This window comes from Lutra lutra, chromosome 1 (genome assembly GCF_902655055.1).
Source record: "Lutra lutra chromosome 1, mLutLut1.2, whole genome shotgun sequence".
NCBI lineage: Eukaryota > Metazoa > Chordata > Mammalia > Carnivora > Mustelidae > Lutra > Lutra lutra.
The window spans coordinates 218,877,368-218,889,089 of NC_062278.1; the positions used below are offsets into that span (position 1 = coordinate 218,877,368).

General features: G+C 55.5%; 1 protein-coding gene across 1 annotated transcript; it reads left to right on the top strand.

The window, feature by feature from the left end:
* The first annotated feature begins 1,943 nt into the window (after positions 1-1,943).
* TUBB4A (tubulin beta 4A class IVa) lies at positions 1,944-6,932 on the top strand. The gene is made up of 4 exons (XM_047705521.1): positions 1,944-2,118; positions 2,649-2,757; positions 2,868-2,978; positions 5,459-6,932. The coding sequence occupies exons 1-4, from the start codon at positions 2,062-2,064 to the stop codon at positions 6,514-6,516; spliced, it is 1,335 nt and encodes a 444-aa protein (XP_047561477.1). The 5' UTR covers positions 1,944-2,061; the 3' UTR covers positions 6,517-6,932.
* Positions 6,933-11,722: the final 4,790 nt, after the last annotated feature.

Genomic DNA, 11,722 nt, shown 5'->3' on the forward strand with positions numbered 1-11,722 from the left:
CTCTTGGTATGTTAAAAAAAAAATTTTAAGAAATGCCAACGTGGAGTTTATGAACTTTTCATACAGGTTAACTTGGGCCAGTGAACCTCCATGTCTTCAGGATCAACTGTTAACAACACACTGGGTCATAACCTCAAAGGTCTAAATCAGGGTTTCTCTACTTTGGCCTTATTGACATTTAGGGTTTCCATACTTCTTTGCATTAGGGTGTTGAGCAGCAAGCGACCCCCTGGATTACAGAATCCCACCGATCCCCCCACCCAAAGAGACACTGCCTTCATGACCTCCAGACCTACTGAGGCCCTAGGCTGTGGCAGGCATTTAAGTACACATCTGAGTGGGGCAGTTAGAGGAAGTGACTCACAGACCTGTGTGTGGGGGGGTCCCCCCTAGTCTATACCGTGTAACAGCTGTCTAACCCACCAGAAATCTATTCTGAGGTCTAGAGTGAGCTAGGGGGTCTCAGTTTTTTCCCACTTGGCAACACAAGGTTTCCCAGAACTCAACACTACTGCCATTGGGTGCCAGATCATTCTTGGGGCCCCGGAGGAATTGTACAGTCCTGGGCACTGTAGAATGTTTTGGCGACATTCATCCACTAGATGCCAGTACACACCCCATCCAGGCTTGACATTGCCAAGTGTTCCCTGGGAGGGCAGAATCACCCCCTGTTGAAAACCAAGGGGGGTCGTGTCAAAACCAAAAGCCACGGGCAAATGTGAGGCCCTAGGCACACTGCCAACCCGACTGATCTCCCCCCCTCCCCACAGTAGCTGGAAACCACAGGGCATGTGGAGGAGGTGAGGAGGAGGCTTCCTGGGAAAGGCAGAGCTAGAGGTCAGGAGAAGGTGGCCCCAAGAGGTCTGGCCTTCCCTTGAGGGTCAGCACAGGAAGTCTCTCCCAGCCCCTGATCATGACTATAACACTAATAGCTACAATTTATTGTTTACTCTTCCCAGGAAAAACTGGAGCCGGCTTTTTGTTAACTGGGCCGTCTCATGGGACCCTCCCAGTGGCCCTGCAGGAGGGCATTCTTGACTGCCCCATCTTGCAGATAAGGAAATTCAGCCAAAGACAGTGGCCTGTGCAAGGTCATACAGCTAACGAGAAATGCAAAGGTAGGGCAGGCCTTGTGATGAATGACAATACTGGAGCAGAGAGGGGTCTATGGGGGGGGGAGAGCAAGGCAGCCCCCAGGGGCGGGGGTGGTGGGGGGTGCTCATCACCCACCCCGTGTATAGTCCCGCTAGAAGTCTTACTCCTTGATGTTCAACCCCAGGCAAGGCTGGGTCTGGCCCCAACTGCCACGGACCCAAAGCCCAATGGAGGGTGTGTGTGGGGGGGAGGACTCAGTGTTCCCTACAACCTCCATCACCTTCCAGAAGCATCCCCAGCCAAACGTGGAAGAAAAATCTTGTTACTTACTATGCGGCTTCAAGTCCTCTGGGGACTGACCGCCCCCCTCCCAAAACACACCGCAACTCCGGAGCCCCCAGCGCGGCCCCCCTAGGAGTCCTCTCAGTTGACGCCAGAGTTCTGGCAAATAAGACCCAAATGGAATGGGGAGGCAGGCCACGGATGAGAAACTGAGGCAGGGCCGCCCTGGGGGTAGGTGGGAGAAGGGCAGGGGAGAGGCCGGCTGTTTCGGGTGCTTGTTTAGCCGGATCTCCGTAGGAGCCCGATGGCCAGGCCGCGCTGGGAGCCGGCGGGTGGGAGGAGGAGATGGTCCGGCGGAGTTTGGGGGGCTTCATCCCACGGCCCGCGGTGGGGGAGCATGCGGCCCTGGAGTGGCCCAGCCGGTGCCCCCGGAGGTCTCCAGGCGCTGGACGTGGGGAGGGGGGTAATCCCTCCACCCTCTCAACCTCCGTCCCGGGGCGGGACCAGGGGGCGGAGCGGGCCGGTGACCCGCCGTGACGCGGGCCCCGCCCGCTCATATAGAGGCGCCCCGGGGGCGCAGGGACCGTGCTTCGCCTCCGCCGCCGCCGCAGCGTCTGCCTAGCGTCCCGCCGCCGCAGCTCCCCCATCAGCGCCGCCGCCGCGTCCACCATCAGCGCCACCGCCATGCGGGAGATCGTGCACCTGCAGGCCGGCCAGTGCGGCAACCAGATCGGGGCCAAGGTGCGCGGGGGATGGGGCGTCGGAGGCCGCCGGTAGTAGCGGAGCGGGTCCGCGAGCCCTGCAGAGCTCCCCTACCTTGGGCCCTTCGGAGGGATGGGGTCCTCAGGAGGCCAGCACCCCAGGGACCGCTGGGGGAGGGCGGGGGCAGAGCCAGGCCAGGAACAAAGAGGGCGATGGGGGTGGGGCCGAGCCTTCTGTCCGCTGGCCACAGCTGGCTTCACAGCTGGCCCACTGTCCTCTTCACATGCACAAAGAGACACTGCCCCTCCCCGCGGCTGCAGCCTAGGCGAGCTGACGCTGGCAGGATAGGTTGAGGTGATGACTCTGCCCCACCCCGCCCCCACCTCTCCCTTCTTGCTGCCTCATCCCTGCCTCCCCACCATGCCTCCCGGTCCCCCATTCACCTTGCTGGGGTACAGGTTGGCAGCTAGGGAGGTCGTTGGAGGTCGTGGACCCAGAGAGGCAGGGACAGGCCTGGCCTCCTGTTTCCCTTCCCTCTGCCCTTAACACCAAAACCACCATCCCTCTAGTTTTGGGAGGTGATCAGTGACGAGCATGGCATCGACCCCACCGGCACATACCACGGGGACAGTGATCTGCAGCTGGAGAGAATCAACGTGTACTACAATGAGGCCACAGGTAGGGCTCAGGGGCACCTGCCAGAGTGGGGGCCGGGAGGCCGAGAAGGGACAGGATGCTGGTTCCTGGCACTCCCGCACCCCAGCTGCCCTCCATCTGCTTCCCTGCAGGAGGAAATTACGTTCCCAGAGCCGTGCTGGTGGACCTGGAGCCTGGCACCATGGACTCTGTCCGCTCTGGCCCTTTTGGCCAGATCTTCCGGCCTGACAACTTTGTGTTTGGTGAGTTTTAGGCACGAGAAGCCCCCTCCTTGTTCCTTTTACTTCCAAATGCTTGGTGAAAATTCTCCACATGTCATGGGAGACTCACAGGGACCCACAGCCCAGTGGAGGAGGTGGCAGGGCAGTCAGGGCTGTGACAGGGGACACACAGGCCACTGTGGGAGTCTAGGACAGGCATGTGATATGGGGGAGGGTGCAGAGAAGACTTCCTGGAGGAGGTGGCATTTGAATTTAACAGTATGGACCTGAGCCAGACTGCCTGTGTGAAAATGCCAGCTCTGCCATTTCATGCATTCCACAAATAATTTATCGAGCACCTACCACATACCAGAAGCAGTACCCACAGATGGACAAAGCAGATGAAACTCTCTACCCTAAGGGAACCAACCTACTGATGGAGGGAGATGGGCAACAGAGAAGATAAATAAGTACAAGTCAGCCACTGATTGAGTCAGCTGGGGGACTTCCACCGGGCTCTTTAATCTCTCTGTGCCCCATCTCCACATCTTTAAAACAAGGGTTATAAAAAAAGACCTACTCATCGGGATCTCAGGATGGCCAGGCTTAAAGCCATTAATATGTGTAAAGCACTTAGAACAATGCCCAGCAGAGAGCAAAAGGTAAATAAACAAGTGTTGTTTTCACCATCATCATCAGTTTCTGCAATCTAAAACAGGAGCAGTGCCAAGAAGCACTGAAGGGAGGAAAGGTGTGCAAGACAGAGGGAACAGACGTGAAAACAAGACACATTTGCAGCACTCAGACTCAAGAAGCAAGCACACTCCGTGAACAACTTTCTCTGAAACATTTCCCAGCGCCTCCTAAGTCAGGCTGGCTGCGTAACGCCCACTTGGCCTCAGACCCCAATCTCCACCCTCTCCCCCAGCACCCCAGGGAACCTCTCTTCCTCAGAGCCGGTTTAGAGTCTGAAGTCTAGGCATTGACAGAACAAGCTGTGTGACCTTGGACAAGTGACTTCCCCTCTCTGGTCTAAGTGATGTCAGCAATCAAATCAATAATGATATGTATCAATATCATGATATGATACCATCAATATGATCAGTATCAATAATGATACTGCGTGGGTATGGCGTGGGTATGGCGCACAATATGTCCTGAGGATTAGCTGTGGAAGGACTAAATACTGTTGGCCAAAGGGTGTGAGGGATTCTAGGATGACCACGGTTGGCTCCATCGGGGCTAAGAGATTCTATGGTCTCTGGGAGAGAGGGTAGGGAAGGCAGTGGAGCCAGCTTGCCTGGCAATCCTATTTTCTCTAAGGCAGTGACATGGCACAGAGACCTGAAGGAAGAGTCAACCATGTGAATACCTGGGGGGGGGAGGGCATCCCAAGCAGCAGAACAGCGGGTGCAAAGGTCCTGGGGCGGCATCAGGCCTGGTGTGCTGGAGAAACAACAAGGAGGCCTGTGTGGCCAGAGCAGAGTGAGCAAGGGGGAGAGAGGGAGGAGGTAAGAGCAGGGAGGTGACAGGGTAGGGGTAGGTTATTCAGAGCCCTGTGGGCTGCAGGGAGGACTTTGCCTGTGTCTTGAGGGGGTGGGAACCCTGGAGTTTGTGGGTAGAGGGGGGTAACCTGACTCTGGTGCTCACAGGCACCCTCTGGCGGCTTGGAGGAGAACAGACTTTGTGGGAATAAGAGATGACGATGAGATGACGATGAGGCTGGGAACCAGTCCAGGGCAGGGTTGATGAGGTCACACCAGTGTGGAGTCAGAGGAGAGGGGATGAGAAGAAATGTTACCTTTTTGTGAAAATACCAGCACGAATTCTAATACTAATCCTTGTCCTCCTGGAGCTCACACTTCCCTGTGAGATTACAGACAATAAACATGATTAATAGGACAGCACGGGTTTGTCAGTGTTTGCAGGGGGAAAATAATAAGCAGGCAAGAGGGATAAAAAAATGGGAAAGGGTCCATTTGTTTATAGAGTGATCAGGGAGAGCCTCACTGAGGGTGATAAGGTCCTGAAGGAGGTGAGAGAGCCACATGGGTATCTGCTGGAAGAGCATTTCAGGCAGAGGGAATGCATGTGCAAAGGCCCTGGGGCAAAAAAAATGTGCCTGGTGTGTTGGAGGAACAGCAAGGAGGACGCTGTGGCTGGAGCAGAGTGATGAGGGGGGAGGGAGAGAGGTGGGGGGCTGTGAGGAAGTGGCCCGTCCTGCAGGGCCTTGCAGGCTGAGGGGAAGACCTGGGTTTTTACTAAAAAGTGGAGCTGGTTTTTGAGCTGAAGTGGGATGGCTTTGAGCCAAAGTGGGGCATGAATCGATTCGGGTTTTACCCAAATCCCTCTGGCTGCTGGATGAAGAGAGGCAAGGAGGGAAGCAGAGAGAAGGACTAACAATCATACTAACGAAATAACAACCTCGTTATCCAACCGCTAGCATGGCCGGGGGTGGCAAGGAGGGCAAGCTCTCCCCATAACCGCGGGGCATGCCCCCTCTCCGCCCCTCCCCTCCGCAGGCCAGTCGGGAGCCGGCAACAACTGGGCCAAAGGCCACTACACGGAGGGCGCCGAGCTGGTGGACGCCGTCCTGGACGTGGTCCGGAAGGAGGCGGAGAGCTGCGACTGCCTGCAGGGCTTCCAGCTGACCCACTCGCTGGGAGGCGGCACGGGGTCCGGGATGGGCACGCTGCTCATCAGCAAGATCCGCGAGGAGTTCCCGGACCGCATCATGAACACCTTCAGCGTGGTGCCGTCGCCCAAGGTGTCGGACACGGTGGTGGAGCCCTACAATGCCACACTGTCGGTGCACCAGCTGGTGGAGAACACGGATGAGACCTACTGCATCGACAACGAGGCCCTGTACGACATCTGCTTCCGCACCCTGAAGCTGACCACGCCCACCTACGGTGACCTCAACCACCTAGTGTCGGCCACCATGAGCGGCGTCACCACCTGCCTGCGCTTCCCGGGCCAGCTGAACGCCGACCTGCGCAAGCTGGCCGTGAACATGGTACCCTTCCCGCGCCTGCACTTCTTCATGCCGGGCTTCGCGCCACTCACCAGCCGCGGCAGCCAGCAGTACCGCGCGCTCACGGTGCCCGAGCTCACGCAGCAGATGTTCGACGCCAAGAACATGATGGCCGCCTGCGACCCGCGCCACGGCCGCTACCTGACCGTGGCCGCCGTCTTCCGCGGCCGCATGTCCATGAAGGAGGTGGACGAGCAGATGCTGAGCGTGCAGAGCAAGAACAGCAGCTACTTCGTCGAGTGGATCCCCAACAACGTGAAGACGGCCGTGTGCGACATCCCGCCGCGGGGGCTCAAGATGGCCGCCACCTTCATCGGCAACAGCACGGCCATCCAGGAGCTGTTCAAGCGCATCTCCGAGCAGTTCACCGCCATGTTCCGGCGCAAGGCCTTCCTGCACTGGTACACGGGCGAGGGCATGGACGAGATGGAGTTCACCGAGGCCGAGAGCAACATGAACGACCTGGTGTCCGAGTACCAGCAGTACCAGGACGCCACGGCCGAGGAGGGCGAGTTCGAGGAGGAGGCCGAGGAGGAGGTGGCCTAGGGCCCCCAGGAACCTGGAACCTCGCGGCTGCTGCTTCCGCTTCTGCTTGCTTCCGCTTCTGCTTCCGCTTCCGCTCGGGGCCCTAGCTGACCTTTGACCCGTGAGCCTTCCCTCCTCGCCCCCACCCGCGCTCCTTCTCCTGGACCTCCCCCAAGAACCCCAATGGCGCCCCCAGATCTATGAGCCCCAGTTGACTGTTGTCCACCCCTCCTGCTGAGCTCCCCCTCACCTCTGATCTCTGGCTCCCCCGAGCGCCCTTCCCCTCCCCTCCAGCTCTCGCCAACCTCGGTTTCCCCCTCAGGGGTGGTGGAGGGCGGCCGCTACTGCAGCCTGGGAGCGTGCGTGCCAAAGGCGCTGTGCCCTCGACCCTCCCGCCTCCCTTCGCCTCAGCTTAATAAACGGTGTCCTGCCCTGTTTCTGTCCTGTGCATTTCTCGTCATCCTGCGCCATCTGGCAAGTGAGCCTTTCGGGATGGAAGGGGGTGGGGACGGGGCATCTGCTCTGCGGGTGCTGGGGAGCGGGATGGAGGTTTCAGCGTCCCATCCCCGGAGAGCGGGGTAACTGAGTAGGGCAAGCCACTTGCCTTCTCTGAGCCTAGATTTGTTCAGAAGGGGTGGGAGGAGGGCATCACTTTCCCTCTGTAGTCTGCAGGGGGATCCTCACAGCATGGTGACTGGTCCCCGCGCGCCGCCCCCAGCAACCATCGCAAGAGAGCAAGGCAGAATACACTGCATTTGCCTGACCTACCTTCAGAAGTCAGAGAGTGTCCTCCAGACTCCTAACCAACAGGCTCAGGAAGGCCTACGCAGGTTCGAGAGGTTGGGATGTAGACTGGAGGCAAGATTCCAGAAGGGCATATGGGATGGGAGACGTGGCTGTGACCATCTTTGGAAATTACAGTTTGCCGCAAGGAATCTCTTGCATGAAGCCCACAGCTGTGAAGCAGTGAGCCAGAGTCCAAGCGCTGACCCGGTAAAGCCTCGAACTCTGATTCCCCTTTATCAGCCAGAGCTCAGTGCAAGGACTGTGGTAGGCATTTGGAGCAGAAAAGGATTTAATGCAAGGATTTAGGGGCTTGTAACATTGTTGGAGGGACTGAAAGTGAGTTGTAGGCCAGTATTTCTTAAACTTTGATGTGCAAAAGAATCACCAAGAAGGGGTGCCTGGCTGTCTCAGCGGGTAGAACACACTCGTGGTCTCGGGGTCATCAGCTCAAGCCCCAAGGTGGGTGTAGAGCTTACATTTCTAAAAAGAAAATGTAAAAAATAAAAATCAACAGGAAAACTTGGCTAGAGCATGGCTTCCTGGGTTCTGCATAGAGTTCCTGGTGTAGTAGATTGGGGGAGTGGGGCCCAAGACTGCATTTTTTTTTAAGATATTATTTTTATGTAATCTCCCTTACCCAACGCAGGGCTCACACCCACATCCAGAGATCAAGACTTGCGCGCTCCACTGACTGAACCATCCAGGCACCCCCAGACTTTGCATTTTTAACAAGCTCCCGGCTGATGGGGTTGGTGCTGCTCATAAGAGCACACTTTTTAGTAGCCCTGGAATCATGTGGAACATCACAGAGCTCGGCCATCAGGGAGCTGCCTCCTCTGCTCAGTGAGAAAGGTAGAGACTTGAGAGGCTGCCCCCAGAATTACCGAATCCAAGCACATCTCCCAACACCCGCAAAGCTGGAAATAGGCACGCACACACACACACAGTTCTGCCTCTCTGCCTTCCAAATTTTATGAGCATTTTTCCTTGGTAGAAATTCATCTGCAACCAGAACTGGAGCTGGGAAGAAGTCTAGGAAGCATTTTGTTTTGTTTTGTTTTTAATTTTCTCACTTCTGCAATACCAAAGGCACGCAAACCAGGAGGAAGAGAAGAAAGGAGGAGAGATGCTGAGAACCAGTCAGCTCTTTCCACCACACTCTATGCTCGCCCACCACACCCAGACTGGCCTTCCAGCCCCCTGACTGGGTCCCACCGCAGCTAGGAGGAAGTGTAGGGACAACAGCCTGGATACCCCGTCCCCACCAACCCACAGCTCAGCAGGCTCAGCACAGTGAGGGCTGGTGGAGCAGAAAGACAATGGATGAGGCAGTGAACTTGGCTCTCTTTGTCATCTAAAACCTAACGTGGCCCCAAAAGAACTCCCTCTTCTACTCCCAAAACATCCCCTTCTCCAATGAACGGCACCATCCAGTTGCTCAAACCCCAAAGCTAGCAGTCAGCCTTGATTCCTCGTTTCCTATGCCCCGCACACACTTCCTATCTTTTGCTGAGGCTCACTGTCTGCGTCTCCAAAATGTATCGCAAATTTGACCCCTTCTCCCCACTTGTCTATACCCTGGTGTAAGCCACCATTTTCCACATTCAGAAACCTCCCTGCAATCGCTTTCCTGGACACCCTTCTGCCACCCCAGTCACCCTGAAGTGAGTCCTCCTTCCAAAGCAGCCAGAGAGGAGCCTTTATATGCAAATAAGAGACTGTCCCTCCCCAGCTCAAACCTTCCCACCACTCTCCTCACACTCAGGCTGAAACCCAAATTCTCACCTTGGTCTCTACCCGCTGCTGACTCCATCCCTATCACCCTCCCCCACACTCATTAGGCTGAAACTGCAGTGACCTTTTTGTGCTCAATCCAATCAAGCTTGATTCAACCTCAGGGCCTTTGTGCATGCCATTCTGCTACCAGAGGTGCTCACGACTGGCCACTTCTGATCTACAGCTTTCCATTCAAATGTCACCTCCTCAGAGCAGCCTGCCCTTGGCAAACAGAAATTAGCACCCAGCCCCTCTCCATCCACTATCTTGTTCCATTTCACTGATGGCACCTATTGCTAACTCATAAATTATCTTGTCTATTTACACACCTGTTTCTTTTGTCTGTCCTCTTGCCTCTCCACTGGTATGTAAGCTCCACAACAATAGGAACCTTGTCTACCTTGGTCACCACGTGCCTAGAACAGCCTGATGTAACACAGGCCCTCAGTAATTCTTTGTTGCATGAATGAGCGAGTGCACTGTAGATGTCCTGATTTCCTCCTTCTACAGAGAGAAGAATGAAGGAGAGAGTACAGAAGGCAGCTTCTCAGACTAATCCCCCAGGAGGCCCATCTCCCCTACTCACGCCCTTGGGTGATCCCCTCCATTGAGTGTGGGGCTGGATCTGGTGATGGCTTCTGACCAACAGGGTACATCAGAGGTATTGGGACACCACTTCCAAGATCAGGTTACAAAAGACTGGGACTTCCATCTTGATGAGCTCTGTGGCCTTCTCAGCTTGCTTGCAGTAGTGAAGCAAGCAGCATGTTGGGAAGGTCCACATGGCAAAGAACCAAGGGTATCCTTTAGCCAGCAGGCAGTGAGGGCCTGAGATGCTCGGTCCAACAATCCACAATGAACCCAGTCCTGCCAACAACTAAATAGTGAACTTCAAAGCAGCCCCTTCCCCAGCTGGTCCTACGGATGAGACCACAGCCCTTTAGGCTCCTTACTACAGCTAAGAGACCCCACAATAGAAGATTCTGATAAGCTGTGCCCTGAGTCCTGGCCCTCACAGAAACCATCAGATGACAAATATATGTTCTCTTATGCCACTGACTCTAGGGTGATTTGTTACACAGCAATAGTTAATTAATACAGAGAAGTCGAATGACTTGCCTAAGGTCATTAAAGAAGGGAGACATTAAAGAATGGAGTCAGGCCTTTGAACTCAGGTCTCTGAGACTCCAAGGTCACTTTCTTAAACATTCAGCTGACCTTCCTCCCACAATAACAGAGCATATCAAAAGCTTGATTCAGGGGGCGCCTGGGTGGCTCAGTGGGTTAAAGCCTCTGCCTTCGGCTCGGGTCATGATCCCAGGGTCCTGGGATCGAGCCCCACATCGGGCTCTCTGCTCAGCAGGGAGCCTGCTTCCTGCTCTCTGCCTGCCTCTCCCCCTACTTCGGATCTCTGCCTGTCAAATAAATAAATAAATAATTAAAAAAAAAAAGCTTGATTCAGGCCTCATAGTAAACATTTTACATGAATTCTCTCACTGAGACATCACAGGATCTGTGAGACAGGCACCATACCCATTTACATTCCAGATACAGCTCTGAGCTGCCCAGAGAATCCCACTCTGAGTTCACACATCAGAGGTGTAAACACAGTCACAACAGACATGCACAGAATCACCTGCATCTTTACACAGTCTGATGGAGGAGACACAGACCCCACAGCCACACAGACGCCCACCTCCAGACTCCCCCAGGACATGCCAGGCATGTGAATTCTCACCTGTGCACACCCATATCCATACAGACCTTCTCAGTACCTTTCAGGAGGCCAAGGAGTCTCGCAGGGTCTGTTGAATTTGGACTCCCTCGGTCTGCTTCTGGGGTTTTCTGTGTATGTGTGTGAACATGGGTACCTGTATTGTGTTCTGCCTTTGTGCCTGCAAGTATGTCCTCATGCTTCCCAAGGACAAGGTGGCCGTCTGTCCACTTGCATTCTGTCTCTTTCCAGGTCTACAACTCTGCTTGGGGGTATCTGGATGGGTCTCTCTCCATGTGCATGACTATGTCTGACTATGACTCTGGCTCGGGGCAGGGTCCTGATCATGTCTGTCCCTCTCTTACTGTTCTATCTGTATCTGCACTCTATGCACTTCTGTCTCTTGTCCAGATCTGTATTTCCATGGTCCCGTCTGTACCCACAGCTGTGGTCTGTAGTCTTTGTCTGGAACCAGCTGCTGGCTGCACCTGTGTGTCACCTCTGCATCTGTCACATGGCTGGGCAAGGACTTCTCTGGATGTGTGCTATCCCTCTGCACTCCTGGATTTGTGTCCGTGAGGGCACTCTGTCTGTGGGACGTTCACCTCCCTGGCTCCCCTGTGTCCACTCTCCAGCCTGGCTCCCTCTGGTGGTCCTACAGGGAATGGCCGGTGCTGATGGGCCAAAGGAAGGAAGAGTCGAGGAAAAAGAGGAAGCATTTCAGGCAAATTGTGAATCTTTGGCTGCCCCAGAGAGAGGAAGGCTTGGGTGTGATGTCAGGGACTAGAGGTGCTTTGGCCTGGCAGAGTGGTGCTGGGGGTCTAGCCTCTGAGCCTGCCACCCATGCTCACCCTACCCTCAGAAGGCTAGGAGGCAGGATGCCTGGGTCTCTCACAGTGGGTGGGGGCGGGGGCCTCCCTCCAGGACGTCACCCCGTCAAACTTCCTCTCC

Excerpts from the sequence above, each read along its gene's own strand:
- TUBB4A (XM_047705521.1), top strand. The coding sequence starts at position 2,062 with ATGCGGGAGATCGTGCACCTGCAGGCCGGCCAGTGCGGCAACCAGATC. Across the intron at positions 2,758-2,867 it reads GTACTACAATGAGGCCACAG|GAGGAAATTACGTTCCCAGA; the intron begins GTAGGGCTCAGG and ends GCTTCCCTGCAG. Across the intron at positions 2,979-5,458 it reads GCCTGACAACTTTGTGTTTG|GCCAGTCGGGAGCCGGCAAC; the intron begins GTGAGTTTTAGG and ends TCCCCTCCGCAG.